At 51.3% G+C, this 20245-nt stretch overlaps 1 protein-coding gene across 3 annotated transcripts in view; it reads right to left on the bottom strand.

Moving 5' to 3' along the window:
- Positions 1–1428: 1428 nt before the first annotated feature.
- The window catches only part of SMAD7 (SMAD family member 7), a 31043-nt gene continuing 12226 nt past the window's right edge, over positions 1429–20245 (bottom strand). For all 3 annotated transcript variants that reach the window (XM_005586745.4, XM_005586746.4, XM_045378242.3), the window contains exon 4: positions 1429–3485. In XM_005586745.4, the coding sequence (XP_005586802.2) occupies positions 2947–3485 (539 nt within the window). In that variant the 3' untranslated portion in view covers positions 1429–2946. The remainder of the gene's footprint in view (positions 3486–20245) is intronic.

Genomic DNA, 20245 nt, shown 5'->3' with positions numbered 1-20245 from the left:
TCACATGTAAACAAGTTGGCCTGGATGACCACTTGGCATTAACGCCCTGGAGCATAAATCAACAATCAACATGTATTCATATTTCTTGCTACACAATTGTATTGTCATTCCCTTTAATGAAATGGTGGCGCCAGTAGGCTGTAGCGCTTTGGGTCATTTTTTGGCAAAACAGAAAGTTAGCTGTCCTATATTGGCCTTCCCAAAAACTTTCATGAAATCATACAGGCTTATGATATCCAAAATCAAGGCCAGGCGCTGTGGCTCACGCCTGTAATCCCAGCACTTTGGGAGGCCGAGATGGGCGGATCACGAGGTCAGGAGATCGAGACCATCCTGGCTAACATGGTGAAACCCCGTCTCTACTAAAAATACAAAAATTAGCCGGGCGCGGTGGCGGGCGCCTGTAGTCCCATCCACACGGGAGGCTGAGGCAGGAGAATGGTGTGAACCCAGGAGGCGGAGCTTGCAGTGAATGGAGATTGCGCCACCGCACTCCAGCCTGGGCAACAGAGCGAGACTCTGTCTCAAAACAAAAACAAAAACAAAAACAAAATCTTAACCCCCACTTCAAAAGGCCCCCCTTCCTGGATATAAGGTTCAAAAGCCCTTACACAGACACCTGCACGGCCGTTAGTTTCGTACCCAATTTAGACCATCTCTTGTGCAAGATTTCCCGAATCTAAAACATGGCTCAGATCACGGCTCAGCAGCGAACCAAGGCAGGCTGATGCCAACACAGCACTGAAGAGGCATTTTGACTGCAAGTGCCACCAGGGCTGGGCTGGGGAAGGGGACTAGTGAACTGTTGCTTAAGTTCCAGCAGACAAGGGAGGATACTGCAGAGTAGAACTTGGACTCTGTGACCTCTGTGGCCCAGGACAGTATTTGGGAGGGAGCCAGGAAGTGGCCTAGTCCCTCTGACCACCACTGACATTCAACCCCCACCTTCATCACCCCTCCAGGGCCTCAGGCCCAGGAAACTTCTCCTGGAATCCAGTCTGGCAGATGTATCTTAGGCTCGGGATTTAATGCCAAGCGAAGAGTTGGCAAGAACCAGATGAACCCAGGTTCTTGGGGCTAAATTTCCCCATCCATCCATCCATCCCTAATCCGGTCTCCTTCCCATCACCCTAGTTGTAATTCCTTGTCCTCAATTCTACAAGCTTTGAATTATCACCCACAGGGCTCCTGTAGGTTGTCTCCCATTACAAATTCAAGACACAAGGAGGGATGTCTGGGTAGCTGCAAGTCTTTCCAGCACTCTTGAAGACCAGGGCTGTTCTAGATGCCTCTGTTTTGTGGCCCATGTCTCCCCTCCTCCAAGCACTGGGCTGGGAAGACGCCAACTCAACTGAATTTTGATGAATACTCCTCCCCACTCCCTCCAAGCAGCAGAAGAAAAAGGAGCTGGAGGACAACATGAAATCAAGTGTACATTTTAAAAATCGTTTAATGGAACATAAACTCCTTTAGAAAAACATTCAGCTAGGTGATAACACCCATAGAAAAAAACACCAATTTTGTGTTTATCTTTTTTAATTTGGCATTTGTTATTTGCATTTATATTAAAGCAAAGTGCATCTTTTCTTTATTTTTCTTGTTTATACACATTGCACAATACATAAATAATGATGCTTATAAAACGTCTTTATATTTACAAGTAATAATATATTTATATATAACATAAAATACATTTTTTTCTTTAATAAATCTCAGGGTTTTTTTTCAGGAGTCCTTTCTCTCTCAAAGCACTACAATGCTAAATTTCCAATGAGAATGCTTCTCTTGTTCATTTAAACCTTTGTAGTTAGAAAAATAGCTTATGTTAAAGTCTAAACATGCTCATTGAGCTAAGAACAGTGTCAAAGTATCATACGAGTGTATGAGTTGTAGAAGAAATGAAAGAAGAGTTAGGTGTCAGCCTGGGATGGTACCTTGGGTTATGACGGACCAAATCCTTCTTGGAGGGAAGGGGACTGCTAAGCATGTCCCTCCCAGGGACGTCCCCGCTTGCTGGCCCAATAGCAGAGCTCAACACACAGGCTGGGAGCAGGGAGTGCTGAGCTGGTTTTCTAAGTCCGGGAAAAACCTGATGTCACCAGGGCAGGCAGGGGAGAGGCTGAGGGGAGAGGGCACTGGGTGAGCAATACTGTGATGGGGCTGCCCCGGCAGCCCTTAGGAAGCCCATTTCAGGGAGATCCAGGAGCAGATGGCCAAAAAAGAAAGACCTACAATGGCAGGGGCTGACGGGAAGGGAATAAGACAAGGATGAAAACAATTGATTCTGGTTCAGCCACTAGCAGGCTTGCTGCTCAGAAGCCTGTGGACAGGCCCGTGTCCTTGATGAGGGAGAGGAGGGGCAGGGGCTTTCCTAGGCTGGGGACACAGCCGTGCTCCTGGCAGCTGCTGGGACCCCTGCCGCCCAGGTACTGCCTCTGCCCCACTGAGCATGTCCAAGGAGCACGAGAGACACGGCTTGGGACTGCAAACCTCTCTGCTGGGGACATTCGTAAGAGACACAAAACAAAGCACATCGTCTCCCCATTTGCTGCTCCTGCACACGCGTGCACACACTCGTAGCCTCACACTCACACACACACACACTCCTGACAAGTGAAATGATGACCGCCCCCCTTCATATGCTGCATTTGGTGGTGCTTGGATTTCTGCTTCCCCTCTTCCTATCAAGGTGTCCTGCCGATCATACCCACCCCCTCTTCCAAAAAACCCCCAACAATTCTTTTCATAAGCTATTTCTCAAAGAGCGAAACAAAACAGAACACAAACGAGGACAAGAAGAAGAAAACCAACCAGCCAACCAACAAACAAACAAAAAAACGACCAAAGAGTTTGCATGAAAAGCAAGCACTCAGGAGGAAAATATTAGCAGCAAAGTAGTTTGAAGTGTGGCCTGCTCAGCTCACGCTCTGTCCCCTCCACACGCGGCTACCGGCTGTTGAAGATGACCTCTAGCCAGCACGGGCAGCTGCTGATGAACTGGCGGGTGTAGCACTGGCCCCAGCCCTTCACAAAGCTGATCTGCACGGTAAAGCCCGTCCACGGCTGCTGCATAAACTCGTGGTCATTGGGCCGCTGCAGGCTGTACGCCTTCTCGTAGTCGAAAGCCTTGATGGAGAAACCGGGGAACACCTTGTGTACCAACAGCGTCCTGGAGTCCGGGTTGTCCAGTGTGGCGGACTTGATGAAGATGGGGTAACTGCTACGGTTGTACACCCACACGCCATCCACCTCCCGCGTCAGCTGGATGCCACAGCCGATTTTGCTCCGCACCTTCTGCACCAGCTGACTCTTGTTGTCCGAATTGAGCTGTCCGAGGCAAAAGCCATTCCCCTGAGGTAGATCATAGAAGATATCCAGAGAGGGCTCCTGGACACAGTAGAGCCTCCCCACTCTCGTCTTCTCCTCCCAGTATGCCACCACGCACCAGTGTGACCGATCCCCAGGCTCCAGAAGAAGTTGGGAATCTAGAAAACACAATGGCAGAGAGGGTTGGTGGGGACAGGCATTGGTGACTACTAGAATGAAGATACCCCCCACCCCGGTCACCAGCTCATCTCTCAGGACGAGACAGAAAGAAGGAGGCGGTGAGGATAGTCCTGGACTTGCCCAGGCTCTTACAGCCCTTTGACCAGGACCCTGCCTTTCTTTAAGCATAGGAAGCGCTGGGGGCTGCTTCTCTCCAGGCCCCTGCCTGTCAGGAGTCCAGTACACCAGCACCTGTGTCCACCTGGCCAACAAAGCCTCTTCTCTGCAGAGCACAGGCGCAAAGACACCCTTAGTAACTTGGGTGGTCCAGTTTTAGGGCCGCAAAAAGCCTCAGCGACATACTGGAGTTACAGATCTTTCAACCGGATGGAACCTTGAAGGCCAGCTCCTCCAGCCCCTTGTCATCCTGATGAGAAAACCAGGACCCAGACAGCCTGCTGCTGGAGTACCAGGGGATGACACAGCCAGAGCTAGAACCCAGGTGTCTAGACTCTGGGGCCACCTATGTGACGGTCTCTGGGTGCCTGTCACCCAGCTCTCAAATCAGTACCGTGGTCATGAGGGACCTCTTTATCCGGTAAAAATAAAAATGAGAGTGGCTTGGGACAAAAACGTCTATATTCCTAATAGAAAAACAAGTCTCAGTGTGTCAGCAGCAGCCCTGTACACAAAGGGTGAATTCATGTCAAAATGCCAAATCACAACGTGCAGACCGGTATTAACCCAGGCTACCTTAACAAAGCTTCCTCCAGCCCAGACAGAAGATTATGTGTCTCAAATAGATGTGTTCCCCTTCTCTGCCGGCACCCCCGTCACCATGGGTGCCCCCTCTCTCCCCTCCTTCCACAGAAGCATCCGGAGCCTGCAGGGCGCCCTGCTCCGCCCTCATCCCTCCCCTGCAGGCCCCGCCCCGCTTCCCTACACAGGGCTCTTCCCACAGGCAGCCTGGGGGCTGGGGTGATTCTGGTAAGGTAATTTTCCTCAACAGGCGCTTGGAGGACTTTAAAAGGGGGGTCACACGGACGGAAAGGGAGCCCCGGCAGCGGGCATTCTGACTCCTCCTTAAGCAGGAGCCAGCGGGCAGGCCTCAGACTTGGGACCATAAATCTCCCCAGCCCAGCCAGACTGCAGGAACGCTGTGGTTTGTGGCAGCAGGGTGGAGACCGGAAGTCTTGTATTTGTTAACAAAAATGGGGACAGCAGAGGGGGGGAAAGCAGAGAGGGGAAAGCAGAGGGGAAGGGCCCCATGTCGGTCAAGCCCTTGCCCTCGCTCCCTGCAGCCCCAGCTCCTCCCTCTCGGGAGCCTGGGGGGCACAAAGCAGGGGTTGAGTGTGAGATGTGTTTTGGTGTGGCCTTTGTATTCTGGAGTAACTGGGTTCAGAGTGAACGATGATGCGTTGCACCCTGCGGGGGGTCGACGGCGGAGGATGGGGCCGCATCCTGCTGCCCCAGCAGGCTGTGTAACTGGGGCAGCCCAGGACACCAACTCGCTCCAACTTTTCAGGCGTGTTAGGACCTGGGAACCCATTGGCTCCACTCAGCTGTTTTTTTTTTTTTTTTAAGTAGCAGCCAGCGTTGGATGGAGGTGCCCATCAGTAAGGCCGTACAAATGTGCACACTGCGGCCTGCTGAGGCAGCCACACACACACACCCTGAGTGGCGGTTCCCTACAGACGACCCCAGCTGGCCTTCCCAAATGCCTGCCCCAACAGCTCCACAAAAAGGGGACACTGAGGTCTCATTCCTTTCCCTCAACCCCCACCCCACTGAAAATCAACACCAGAAAACTGGCCGGTCACCGCCCCCCACTTATCTAGGAAGTCCAGTGGGTGTGCAAGACTGTGTCCATCATGTCAGTGTGTACGAGTGTGTGTTATATATGTTTCTGTGTGCACATACGTACTGGAACATATGGAAAACAAGACAGGGACAGGGAGAAGGTGACTCATCAGCCATTTACTTGTTTCTGCAAAGTATCCATCAACTGCTAATAAACTTGTGAGCACTGGCAATCTTTGAACTTTCTTGCTGAGGGAGCTCAGCTCTGAAGGCTACACCAAAGACCCGAACGCCCATGGAGGGAAGGACACATTGGCATCACGTGTGAAGCGGGGCAGAAAGCCCTATTCTGGGAGGCACAGGACATCCACCCTTTTGGTGGGGAGGAGGGTGTTTTGAAACACAAGAAGCTTTAGTTTATTTTCCCAATTCAGGACAACAAACCTGGCCTGGAAAGGAAGACTCAGGGAGTCGCTGGGAGGGAGGTGGGAGGGAGCGAGGATGGGAGACCTCAGCAGAGCCTCACAATGCTTTGTTTCATGCAGCGGGGACCCATGAAACCGGGCACCAGCCAACAGGAGGAGGAGGGGGAGGAGGAAGGGAGTGAGTGGAGTATGGACCTGAGATCGAGGTGCCCCCATGCCAAGCCTGTTAGCCACCTAGACAAGGGGTGGGAGCCTTGTCTGCCAAGGGCGGGGGCGTCTGGGGGCAGAGGAAGCTGGGCGGGGACTGGAGCCTGAGACCTGTAGCCGGAGGGGGAAGTGTCAGGGGGGGTTTCTGGTTCATCTGTGCAGCCCACCAGCAATTTGCTGCCAGACACCCCCTGGAAAAAGCCCTTTTCTGCTGAGGTTAATGGCCCAGCCCAGAAAAACTGCAGTGCGTGGCTGTCAGCAGTGCGTGGAGGTCGTGAATGCCACTGTGTTTGAACAAGGCCCCTGAAGTCCATTCGGTGCCCTAACCCACCGCACGGAGACTCCTGCCTGCTCCTCCCTCGCTGTCCCCTCCGGCTCCCCCACCAGCAGCCTCTGCCCTCCGGTTAGGACAGCTCCAGTCTCCTCCTGCCCGGCCTATTTCTTTTTTTTTTGAGACTGAGTCTGGCTCTGTCGCCCAGGCTGGAGTGCAGTGGCCGAATCTCAGCTCACTGCAAGCTCCGCCTCCCGGGTTTACGCCATTCTCCTGCCTCAGCCTCCGGAGTAGCTGGGACCACAGGCGCCCGCCACCTCGCCCGGCTAGTTTTTTGTATTTTTTAGTAGAGACGGGGTTTCACCGTGTTAGCCAGGATGGTCTCGATCTCCTGACCTTGTGATCCGCCCGTCTCAGCCTCCCAAAGTGCTGGGATTACAGGCTTGAGCCACCGTGCCCGGCTGCCCGGCCTATTTCTAAGCACACACAAAAAAACAAGCTTTCCAGCAAAACCATTCGACAACAGCAAAGGCCCTTCCAACACACACCCTTGTGTGAACATCACACCTTCTGGGGACCCCGCACGACACCTCCCATTGCCAGTAACAGAGATTCCCCTCTTTGCCCTGAATTCCCCGCCATTTGGGCTCATTTCTGGGAAATGCTCAGCTTCATCTTCACAGAAACACACTTCCCTAAATCGGGCCCACAGCCCGCACAGTCTCCCCACAAAGGTCTGTGTGGACGCTCTGCTCCCAGGGACTTCCCGGGCCACGTGTGGAGGGGCTGGGAAGTTCAATCAGTACAAGGACTAAGGAAGAGCCTTGGCCTCTCTCGCTGATATTTAACCTCCAAAGGCGAAACTCACAGTCCTTTGTTAACTTCCCTCAGCTTTATAACCTTTTCCGGTATTTTCCATAAACTTCTCCCCCTCCCCAGAAAACTGTACAGGGGCTTGTTTTAAAAGAGTATGTGCTCATTTTAAAGCATCCAAAAGAAAAGCTGTGCTGTAAAAAGCTCACTAATCAGATGCCTGCTCACAATTTTTTCTTTTTATTACTGTGTAGGGAATTTTTGGAGCAACACCAGAAAAATGCTGAATCTGCCTAAAATTCCTTTAAGGTGTTCCCCCACCTCCACCTTCCCCATTTCCCTTAAAGCATCAAATCCTCCCTTTAAAGGGAAGGGGGAGGTGGGCGTTGAGAAGGGAGAGGACTTCAGCCTCTGTTTGCGCTCCAATTGGGGAAGACCACTTAGCAAGGAGCTCCCTGACTCTCACAAAGAGTTATTTAATTACCCGGCTCATGAATGAACAGACCAGACCCTTCCAGGAGACCAGAGGCTCATGAATGAACCTCACACCCCAGGTCTCAATGGCACAGGGTGACCGGGCCTCAAGGCCACATTTTAGGTTAAGTAAGGAACTTTCCCCTTCTTAATTTTTTTTTTGAGACGGACCCTTGCTCTGTCGCCCAGGCTGGAGTGCGGTGGTGCAATCTCGGCTCACTGCCAGCTCCACCTCCCAGGTTCACGCCATTCTCTTGCCTCAGCCTCCTGAGTAGCTGGGACTACAGGCGCCCGCCACCACGCCCAGCTAATTTTTTGTATTTTTAGTAGAGGTGAGGTTTCACCGTGTTAGCTAGGATGGTCTCGATCTCCTGACCTCGTGATCCACCCGCCTTGGCCTCCCAAAGTGCTGGGATTACAGGTGTGAGCCACCACACCCGGCCCCCTTCTTAAATTTTTAATTTGAAGGCGTCAGGAGAAGAAAAATGGGGGGAGGGAGGAAAGGCCTTGTTCAGTGCCTCAGCAATACCATTTCTGGTCTCCACCTGAAGGCAGAGGGCAGAGAGGCTCCAAGAACAGCCATGGGGTTCTGAGAACACGGGCAGGCATGGAAGAGAGGCTATACTGGGCCTGACTGGGCCCAGACACACAAAGGAGGTGCTTGTGGGGAGGGGGTTCCCAAGATTCCATTTAGGAACAAGGACAAGCTTGGGGAAAAAAGCCAGTAGAGACATGAACTCCATCAGCTGACACTCCATGGTTAAATGTGTCCAATTGCCAGAGTACTGGGAGCTGGGGTCAAAGGTGGGTGAGGAGGGGTCTCCACCAGCTCTCATCTCTGTGAGGCACTTGGATAATGAAGTAATATTCCTCTGCCAAAGTCCTACAGGGCCACGGGCTTATGAGCTCCCTCCTCTATGGTCCAACAGAGCAGAAGGCTGAGGACGGAGAAGTTGGGGAGGAAGAACGTCTGGGCAGGCGTGGCCGCCTCCTGCAGGCCTCCCTGTGCCAATCAGGGGCAAACGAAGGGCAGAAATGTGGACATAACTTGCACCTGGCAACCTGGGAGCGCAAACATCACCACGCCTCGCCAACGCCAGGTCCAGGGTCCTTCTGTCCTCAGGACCCAGGCGCCGCCAACGGTTGCCTCATCCTGTCTCTCCCTCCATATCAGACATCTCAAAGGTTAACAGCACCCATTCCCTGCTCCCAACCCTGTCAGGAAATTGGCTGTTCTGATATCAACAAGCCCTCTTCAGGCACAAGCCTGAGATAAAAAGGGACTCCAGTGCCAATCTATCCCATCTATTCTCACCCCAAATCATCATAATTCACAAGGACCCTTGCTGGTCTCTTGTTTTCTAGGCAAATCCCCCCCGCAGCAACCCCACCAAATAGAGACCTGTAAAACTTGCTGAGACATCTGGGCTCACTTTAAGACCCGGGGCCGTCTCTAATCCACCATGCTCACAGCCTCATCCAGAAGAGGAAATAGGACCCCAGAGCTCCCTCAGACTCCTCAGGAAACACAGACAATGCTGGGGTTTAGAGCGAGTTCCTCATGGAGGAAACAAACCAAAATGTTTCAGGTAAACTCTGAGTTACTCAGAAAATGCTGGCACCCAACCCATCTCCACCACCCCACGCTCCTTCCCCAAACAGATCAGAGGATGAATCCTGGCTGGTAGAAGGTTGACCTGAGAACAATGGTTTTTTTTTTTTTCATGTTTTGCAACATCTCTAGTGAAGTGAGATGGCTGGACTTGCGGGTGGGCAGGGGGTGCCACAGGGTCTCCTTCAAAGGCCAGGCAGCTCTCTGGTTCCCGGGCCCAGTAGGCTTCGTTTCCACCCCTCGGGGATTTCTAGCCATGGCAGAACCCCTGCCCCCGTGCCAACCCCAGAGGTGAGCTGACCAGCTACAGACTCAGACACACCAACCTCGCATGCAGCCTTGGGGTAACTTCAGCTCATCCCTAAAACGGGGCTCCCCCAGGCCAGCCTCATAAGGTTGCTGTACCAATTTGATGCAAAAGTGATTGAGGCCAGTTGAGGAGAGTGCTGCACACACGTTGGTCTCATCTCTGAGGCTCCTGGGTTCTCCAGCTGCTCAGAAAACGCCCACCAGTCTTCCCAATTGTCTCCACAGCCCCACACCCCATGGGAGGACAGTTCTGGGCCAATGCCTATACTTAATAAGCATTTACTTTGCATAGGCTGTGTTCTCTAAGTGGCTCATGACAACAAGCCTCTGAGGCTGCATACTATCACCAGTCTCTTCAAAAAGGGAGTAGTGGGGGTGAAGCACAAGTCACCGGCTTGTGCAGAGCTATACTTCAAGCCCAGAATATTGCCTGGTGTGAGCTGTGGACACAGGCCTCTAAAGCCACCAAGCCCCACTGTTCTCTCCAAAGTGTCCTTCAGAACACACTTTGGAAATGCTGCACCAGCTTTTAGAGCTGAGCATGGGGTGCAACTTCCCTGCAGCAAGAAGTGGGGGGTGAAATGGCTTTTTTGCCAGCAAGCTGCTCTGTGACCTTGGCCAAGTGGCTTGCCCTCTCAGGGTCTCAGTTTGACCTGTCCATAAATAATGTAAAGGGGACAAGGGAAGATGGCCCCATGGGCCCCCTTCTGGCCTTCATGGTCTCTGGCTGCACTCTGATTCTCAGTATTAAACAACACTGGTTCCATTTATTTTTACAACCTTCCAGAGAGTAAGAAAACCACTTTGAGGAGCAGGGTACATTTTTGCATTTAATTTGCAACAATAAAACAAAATCAAATCAAAAGGGAAAGGAGGTTTTGAGTCAGGCTTTGCTGTGTCCATCTCTAAACCAACTTTTTGTTTTTTAATTTCAAATAGTCAGAAATGAGTTTTTACTCTGTCTTACTATTCATCACCCTCAAGAGACGGTGGGCCCCCAGGAGAGGATCTCTTTTATCACTGTCATCCTTCCACTGTCTGCCCAGGTTTGGTTCCCTGAAGTTTCTCCTCCCATCACCGCCCTCAATGCCACCTCTCCCAAGCCTACATATTTGGCAGATCTTGCTGGTCTAGAACACTAATTAGTGACTGTGTCCTTACAAATTACGTTAAATAATCAATTCCTGGAACTAAAATGTACTCCCCAAACTGGTCCCACACCACCTCCCAAAACCCCCAAACATCTGAGTCTGAAGCCCCCAACCTGGGGATAAATGCTCCGAAGAGCGTTTATCTTGCCATGGAGAATGTAATTGAGGGTGGCACAGGGCAGGGGAGGAAAGCCACACAAATCAAAAGCTCTTGTCTGTCTCGCCAGCCAGGCTGACGCGGCTTCCTGTGCCCCAGCATTCAGCCATGCAAATTATAGCGTGTACCCAGCTGCCTGCAGCCACTGCTGTCTGAGGAGGCCCGCTCTGCCCAGGCTCCTCTGAGAGAGGCCTCAGAGGAAGGGTGGGGACTCCCGACCCAGCCAACTCCATTCATAATATTGACAGTAAAGGGCCTCTCTGGCTGCTGTTTAGTGTGCATGCAGCCGAATCATTTCTCAAGTTCGAATTTCCAGATACTTCCCCTCCATGGTGCACCAACCAGGTTCCCACTGTTACTCCCCAAGTAACTCAGAGCAGCTCTCTTCAGAAAGGGGGTTCACATATTAGCAGGCACAGAAGCCCTCAGCCCTGCATGGCATTGTCTGATCAGCTGCCTTCCCTCTGGGCATGACCCTGACACCCCCAGGAAGGCACAAGGGCTGGGACAAGCATGGAACAGAAAGTCTGTCATGTCCAAGAGAGACATCCAAGTCAAGTCTCTTACCTCACTCACCTACCCACCTGCCACCCTGAGAGCGTCAGGAGATTCCCCAAATTCCCTATCTGGATTCCCATCTGGGCAGTTGACACTGAATGCTGATTCTCTCTCTCTCTCTCTCTCTCTCTCTCTCTCTCTCTCACACACACACACACACACACACACACACACGTGTTAAAGCATCATGAAAATCTTAATAGAAACCACTGCATCATAAGCCAATTTTCTAAAAGGACAAAACCCCTAGAAGGACAGGACAGTTTTTCCCTGGTTTTGCAGGTGTGGGGGCTCTGTGCCTGCAAGAAACCAAGCTACTTTTGCCGTGGGCCTCGTTGTAATAAAGTCCCAGGGCACCAGGACCCCTAAGTCCTTGGAAGGTATCACAGGACCCAAAGGCAGACCCTGCCCTCTCCCACCCCATCCCCCACAGGTCCAACTCCACTCCAGTTTCTAGAGGGTAGGAGAGCTGTCTGAAGACGTGGAAAAATACAGTGAGAAACAAAAGTCCTTTTCATTCCTCCCCTCCCCCGGCTCCCCTTGTTCCATAACAATTATGAAAACTGTTGGATGGGATGGCATTTTGAACATTTACTGCATTCCAGCCAATAAATTCCAATGCAGGATCCGATGGAAAAGATCTCTCCTCTCCGGCAAGCTCCCTCCCTGTGCACTCCCAGCCCTCATTCCATCTCTCACTTTACAACCCAATACCAGGGCCTGGCCAGGCCAGGGCCGCACTGTACTTAGAGGGAAAAACAACAGTACGACAGCCTGGAGACAGCGTGCAGACTGGAAAAGTTAATCATTACTTCTGTCTGCCTCCGTAATCTAATCTCTCCCGCTTGGACACACTCACTGTTCAGCCATCCCAGCCCTTTCACCCCTGAAGCACCCAGGACCTCCTAGACCCGAGCCCCCACTCCCTCTGGCGGGCCCTCCCACTCCTAACCTCCAGTTAGGAGGTCAAGGGAATAAAAGAAGAATGAAAGGATCCCCCACCCAGAAGCTGCTGTCACAAGGCCCTGGAGTCCAACACACACAGCCAGACGCTCTGTGCTGGGTGCCCCACCTTTCAGAGCCTCCAGGTCTCCCATAAACATGGGCTCCCATAAATGTGAGCTCCAAATCTGGCTGGTGACTGCAGCAGCCCAGCACTGCCCCTCCCCCACCGTGCAGGGACAAACTGCCCCCTCCCCCCTTTCTCACTCCCTCTGCCCCAGGATTCACCCTCAAGCCCACCCGCAGTCGGTAGGGCTGCCCCACCCCATGTGATCAGTGTGTGCCGACACACAAGTCAAGGAGGCTCTGCCGTTGGCGATGCCTTAAAAAATTAAACACAGAATGACAGTGTAATTTAGCAATTCCACCTCTGGGTATATACCCAGAAGAACTGAAAGCGGGGACTCCTACGGTATTTGCGCATCCATGTTCACAGCAGCATTATTCACAATAGCCAAAAGGTAGAAGCAAGCCAAGTGTCCATCAAGCACTAAATCAACCAAACATGGGATATTCATACAATAAAATATTATTCAGCCTTAAAAAAGAAGGAAATTCTGACATACCCTACAGCATGGATGAACCCTGAGGCCATTATGTTAAATAAGCCAATCACAAAAGCACAAACACTGTCTGATTCCACTATTCTATGAAGTACCTAGAGGAGGAGGCAAATCCATAGACAGAAAGGAGAATGGTGGGTGCCAAGTGCTGGGGGGAGGGGAGAAGGGAAGTTAGTGTTCCATGGGAACAGTTTCAGCTAGGGAAGATGAAAGTTCTGGAGGTGGACGGTGGGGATAACAGCACAATATGAATGTACTTAATGCCACAGAACTAAACACTTAAAAATTGTTAATATGGTAAATTTTATATATATTTTACCACAACAAAAGAGAAGAAAAAAGGCCTCAGCTCTCTTAATGCTCTCCTTTGCACCCCCGTAACCAGTCCTCGTAAGCATGGAGTTCCTGAATTGGGGATTCCACGGGTGGGACTGGGCTTCAGCAAAGATAGCGGCCCCCCGCAAATGTATACAAATTGTAGTATATCGTGCATTTTTCTGGACAGTCCTCAGTTTTCACCCATACTTGGAAGAGTTTGCAAGTCAAGAGACAGGAAGTCTTTGGCTTCCATAGGGATATCTCATCAATGGCAGGTCATTCCCACACCCCTCAAACCCAAGAGACAAAGATCACAGATCACTGAAGGGACTCAGCAGCCAAGCCCAAGCCCTTATTCTGCAGATGAGAAAACTGAGGCCCAGAACACAGAAATGGCTCCTGCAAGGCCATGTGGCCAGCCAGGGTTTGAGACACTCGGTCTCAACCCAGGAGGGCAGGCCAGCGTCTAGCGACAAAAAAGGTGGAGGATGCTGGCCCCGCCATTGTAATTCTCTCCCAGCCCCCTCCTGGGACTACAGCATCCTGGACACCCTGGGGAGAAGAGGAGGCTTTTGAACCTTTGCAGGCTCCACGATCCAGGGCTCTTCCCCAGGAAACAGCCCTCCAACGGGGTTTTGATTGTGTCCCCACTGAGCAAGAGATGGGGCCCATCTATTTGTAAGAACAGTATGGTGCACTCAGATCACACTGAGAACTAAGTTTTTAATCTTCCCTCTTGGTTATTGATTCATGAGGGGGTGGGGCAGGACTGGCTCAGAGGCTGCAGTGGGGCTGACCAGGTACCCAGGCCCAGCTCTTGATGACCCTCACTTAGCCTGCTGGGGAAGGAGACACTTAACAGCGTCATGAGGTGACTGGAAGGTGGGACAGGAAGCAGGGACAATCATTTAACCTCCGAGTGAGCCACCCCAGAAAATGCAGACAGCCAATCTGCTAACGGCACAGTCATATCTTGGCGTCTTATTGTTTTTGTTCCGTTGAGTGACAGTCGCAGATCAAAACGTAAGAAAGCTATACTGAAATGAGCACACAGTTGCTGGCCTGGTTATCTGAGTTGTCTTCTGGCTGAAAGAAACTCCCAACTTTGCAAGATGAAACTGGAGTTGAGACCAGATCTTCCCTTTCTGCTCTGATCAAACCTCCCAGCAAAAGCAGCGCTCCCCGCCTTTTCTTCCTGGGGCTCCACGGAGGAGCAAGAGTAATTCAATTAGTGAACTCCACACAGCTCGGAAGCCATCGCTTGGCCCCAGGGGAACAGACAGGGAAGGATGAACGTGAAAATGAAACACCCTGGTAACTGCATCTTAGATTATTTCATCCAAACCCAACCCCAGACAGGCCAGGGCCTCACACGCAGGGCTGACACCTCAGAAACGGGCTTAACTCTCAGATTTAAAATTAAAAAGCAACAGTTTCATCCCCTAGATGGTATTCATGAGAATCAAGTCCTCTGGAGTTACAAAGGGAAAGTCACTCCTGGGCTTCGAAAACATCCCACTTCCCCTCTGGCTGTCAAGACATCAGATACTGTCTTTCCAGATGTTTCCCCACCCCTTGGCTGTGGTCCACTGAGGAGCCTGGCACTAGGCTGGTCACTTCCACTCTGTGCTGTGCCCCAGGTACTACCAGGGTCTGGAGGGTGGATTATAACCACAGCTCCTGTTCTTCCTGCTGTCATCTTACAATCAGCAAGAAGAGGGGTGGGGAGGCGGGCTGGAACCAAAACCCGGGAGACCTACCTCTGTTTCTGTTTATCCACAAGCTTTATCTCAATTCTCAACAGACCACACAACCAAAGCAGAAGCAGAAGTAGATGACTCAAGAGCTCTGCCTACTCCAGGGGGCCCACCCCTGCACCTCCCTCACCTATGGCCTGGCTTCATGGAGGGACCAGGCTCTTCTGTCCTACAGAAGCTGCCCCGGCCTGCCTCCAGATGGAGGCAACTCATATTCAATCCCCCCTCCCCACGGCTCCATCCCCATGGATTCAACATCACCTTCGGACAAGCCACTCCATCTGCCAATTCTTAACTCTATCGCGGCCCAGGAACTGGCCCTCTGCACAGCACATAGCCTGGCATATCACAGGTGTCAATACATATTTGCTCCATAAACGAATCACAGGGACACACTGGCTTCTTCCAAAGCAGCGGGCCCACCTAGCTTCACACCCAAGAGAGGGAGGCACATGTGAACCCACCGGAGAGGGGAGCACACCTTCTAAGCAGGAAGTCAGTCAGAAGGACCAAGTCCCTCTCCCGGACTCCCTGCGGAGGACGCAAGAGAGAAGCCCTGTTCTGCGCCAGGCCGAGAGCAGCGGCTGTAGCAGATGCTGCTGAAAGGTGTTTCCAAGGCAGGCGCCGGCCCGCCAACCTCTGCCGGCACACCACCTGCCCACAGCATTCTGCTTTGGCGTCCCGCTCTGTTTGGACAAGTTACCCCACCAAGTGTTCAACAATGCTTTTACACACCCCAGGGCCCTTGTTGTGTTATGAAAACAAAACAAAGCACGCTAAGGAAAAAGCTGGGAGGGTGGGGGTGAGCATGAGTGGAGAATGGGCCAGCCACACACACAGGTCTCTTTCTTTCTGGTCTCTATCCTAAAGATGGTTCCTTGGCAGCACGGGGCCGGGGGCAATGTCCCATGCCCTGTGTCATTAGAACAATGACATCAACCAAGAGGGGATTTAGAAACCCAGAGACAAATAAATGGAACTGGACCTCATCTACACCACTGTAGGGCTGTGGCAAGCCCCCTCTCTGGGAGATGCTTCTAGGAGAACCGTATCACCCCTTCCTCCAAAGCACAGCACAGTTACTGGACACGGCTGTACCAGGGGAGCTCCGAGACCCATTTCCCCTCCACTCCTCAGTAGCACCCTAGAAACAGTCTCAGGAAAGTTACAGAACTCCTGCAGGATGAGGGGGACTCGGTGGCTTGAAAATACAAAGGCAGCCCTGAGTTCCCAGCGGCTAAATGCCAGGCACGTCTGCTAGGAAAAGGCAGTACCGGGGTGAGTAAAAAGGCTAAAGGCGTGAGTAAATTCTTACCTACCCCTCATCCAAAAAAAAAAAAAAAAAAATACAATCTTTTTTTTGCAAGTTAAAACTGAGCTAATGACACTGGGTGGGGCTCAGTGTTGAGGACTCCGCAGCCAAACCAGAATTAGCTTCCAGCCAAGAGCTGCTTGGCCTTACCATTTGGGGAAGGAAGCTGGAAAAGTCATGAAAGATTCTTTAGTAAAATGGGAAATAAGGCTGCAGTTAACATTTCAACTGAAGGTGACCCTTCTGGTGAAATATTTTTTTTAATAATAAAAATGACACAAAGTTCTCAAACAGCCTCTTTCTTAAAGAAAATGGCCGTGTACATGTTCTCGTGGGAGTGGAAGGGAAGAAAAAAAAAAACACAAAACAGAAAACAGGCTAGCCGTTTCTCAGCCACTACCTTTCACGAACCACTTTTTTCTGGAGTTCTTCTTAAAAAAGAGGTGACGCAATTTCCTGTCTTGTCCCAATATTTCCTGTTAACTTACAAGGTGAAAGTTATCGCCCTGTTTTAAATAACTGTCCTCAACACCGCTGAAAGTCCCTTTTCCCAGCCAGTGCCCACCCCGATTAAAACATGTCCCCATCTTAGAGTATAACTACGATCATTTTCTACACCTTTAAGAGTTGGCTTCAAAAGAAGCCTGTTTCTCTCTATGGCAGACACTGAATCTACAGGGGCGGCTTCCACGGGAATGGCGCTAGTAGCCCAGATCTCCAAGGTGAACCCACAGAGAGAAACAGAGAGGCTGGGGGGCAGCCGAGTCCCCCAAGTGAGCCAACAGGTTTAGGAAGAGTGGCCAGGATCAGGTGAGTGTTGCTTTCTTGGTGTGTTAACCACTAAATTGAGAACTGTGCCTCAGCAGTTAATAATATCTTCCTGCTGAAAATAGCCGGGAGAGGAAGCCTCTGTGTGACAGTGGGCAGGCGGCCAGCCTTGGGGCTAGCCATTCAATACTGAGCGAGAGGTGGTAGGGCCAGTGGTGACCTCCCAGCGGCTGTGCTTACAGTATCCTTTCACGAGGCTCCTGTGAAGGGAGGGTGCCCGGGCCAGTCACCTGCGGCCTCTGCAGCCCTAGAACTTGGGCCAAGGACATCACAGGGACTGGGGTCTCCAGCGGCCCAGGAAGGGTCTGGATCGCCAGCTTTGGGAGCCAACCCTGGCACCATCCTGGTTCACAGTCACTAGGCTGGGCAGGCCAGGGGACCCCCGCGGCGTGAGAACAAGCATATTCACTTCCCCTGGCAGAAAAGTCAGGCCAGGAATCAAACCAGAGGGAACTTTCCTGTCTCTCATTTCTGGAACCCACAAAGAAAAACGGAAGGTCGAAAGATCAACACAGATGTGTCTGCTTGCTCAGGTAACACAAAGCAGAAGGCCAGGCCTGGTGGCTCACGCCTATAATCCAGCACTTTGGGCGGCCAAGTTGGGCGGATCACTTGAGGTTAGGAGTTCGAGACCAGTCTGGCCAACACGGTGAAACCCCCCTTCTACTAGAAAAAAATTAGCCAGGCATGGTGTTGCACACCTGTAATCCCAGCTGCTAGGAAGGCTGAAGCATGAGAATGGCTTGAATCCGGGAGGTGGAGGTTGCAGTGAGCCGAGATCGCGCCATGCACTCTAGCAGGGGTGACAGAGTGACACTCTATCTCAAAACGCGCGCACACACACACACACACACACACACACACACACACACACACCCCAGAGATCCCAGGCAGGCTACTAGCCTTGCTCCCTGGCCCATCAATGTACTTCCCATGCGACCTCAGGGCTGCCACCAAAACAAATGTCTACCATCATCAGGTCCCAGGCAACTAACAGAAGTCTCTCCAATGTTACTCTCCACAATCATTGTTCCTTATAGATTATCCAAATATCTGCATGTATTTAAAACCTTCCGCTGGCCATTTTTTTGGTCAAAACTGTGGTAAAATACACGTACATTCAGAGAACTGTGCAACCATCACCACTCTCCAGTTCCAGAACATTTTCATCGCCCCAAAAGGAAACCCGGTCCCATGGGTCCCTTTTACAATCCCATTCATGACAGCAAAGCAAAACAGTGGACCATGTATACTTAATAATAGTTTTCTCTCAAATGTTTCTACAAGCAAGCAAAAAACCTATCTGGGAAGCTGAATCCCGAGGGATTTTAGTGTGGTGAGCAAGTCTAGGAACCAGCACTTTATACTTTTGTTTTCTTCTGCCAGGTGAAGACAACTGCTTTGAGGATGCTGCTCCGAGTTCAAGGCCTGGACCGAAGGGAATAAAGACCTGCCTGGCCATCATAATTCTGCAAGGAATTATGACACAGTAACAGCAATAATAGAGGAGCAAAGAGGCCAGGCGCAGCGGCTCACGCCTGGAATCCCAGCACTTTGGGAGGCCAAGGCAGGCGGATCACTGGAGATCAGGGGTTTGAGACCAGCCTGACCAAAATAGCAAAACCCTGTCTCTACAAAAAATACAAAAATTAGCTAGGCATGCATGGTGGCACACGCCTGTAATCCAACTACTCAGAGGCTGAGGCAGGAGAGTGGCCTGAACCCAGGAGGCAGAGGTTGCAGTGAGTCGAGATCCCACCATTGCACTCCAGCCTGGGTGACAGAGCAAAACTCCGTCTCAAATTACAAAAAAAATAAAATAAAATAAAAAGTAAAAAAAATTTTAAGAAGAAGCAAAGGAAGCCAAACTTGATCATGAATTCTTCAGCATTTCCTCCCTTTTCACTGCTCCACTGGCTCTGAGCTTGCCACGGAGGTCCCATAGGTGTACAAGTCTACGCAGCTACAGCCAGGCTTTGCTGTAAAGGCCTGTGTGTGTGTGTGTGTGTGTGTGTGTGTGTGTGTGTGTGTGTGTCTGTAGGAAGTGAAGGGCAATGAGCGTGCTAGAGCGTCACCAAAAGTGACACCACCCGAAGCCTGGCCTTCACCTGGCCCCCTCTCCCTTTGCTGGCCCAGTTCTGCCTGGGGACAGGATGCGTGAGGCAGCAGACCAGCTTGTCTGGCCGGCAGAGCAGCCTAAATTTGCTCCAGAGATTTTAAATGCTGTCACCCTGTATTTAACCCCTGCCTGACTGCCACATTCTTTCCAGGACAAAAGGGGTTTTATCAGTAAGCCCTTCTCCAGGGGGAAGTGCATGACCTGGGGCACTGCAGAAGAGGCGGGGTCCAGGACTGGTCTTCACCAGGGTGTGGGTGTGCACCAGGTGAGCCCGCCCTAGCCCTGACTCATCCTGTTGGCAGGTGTTTAAGGAGAGGCAGAAGGTCTCGAGTTCCAGACTGTCATTTCTCACAGTGGCCTGCAGGGTACTAAGGCGATGGGAAGGAAGGAGCTTTCTCATGGTCACAAGCACCTGTCCACCTGAGTCCCCCAAAGTCCATGCTCATGAGCACTCGGGTGAAAGGCCCACGTGCCTGTGAGCTCAACCTATGCCCCCTACCCTCACTCCACAATGGCATTAGAGATCTCAGTGAAACCGTGAGCTGTTTTGTAGCCAGGCATGGGGAGGTGACTTAATTTAAAGGAGGGAGGAAGGACAGCATTAGGAGATACACTTAATGTAAATGACGAGTTAATGGATGCAGCACACCAACATGGCACATGTATACGTATGTAACAAACCTGCACGTTGTGCACATGTACCCTAGAACCTAAAGTATAATAAAAGAAAAAAATTTAAAAAAATAAAAAAATTTTAAAAAGCAGAGCAACAGGCGCCCAGGTTCCCAGTTCGCGATCACAATTCCAAGCCAGACAATGAATAATTGTTCACGTGCAGCTGATTAACTTTCCTTAAAACAGGATGGAGCAATGTTTCCTAAGCTACTTGGTTTGAGCCCAAGTCAACTGTGGACTGAGCCAGGGGTGCATTTTCAGATTATACAGGTATTTTTGAAGGCTCTCCTCTGAGACTATGACAGATGCCAGCAGGGATCAAAGAGATGGAGAGAGAAACATTCTTGAATGCTGAATGGATACTGACTCAAGGACGCTCCCATCCCCCAGACTTGTGAACTAGATGGC

The sequence above is a fragment of the Macaca fascicularis genome, chromosome 18 (genome assembly GCF_037993035.2).
Source record: "Macaca fascicularis isolate 582-1 chromosome 18, T2T-MFA8v1.1".
NCBI lineage: Eukaryota > Metazoa > Chordata > Mammalia > Primates > Cercopithecidae > Macaca > Macaca fascicularis.
The sequence above is the reverse complement of the archived record's forward strand: the minus strand, read 5'-3'. Positions and strand labels throughout refer to the sequence as shown.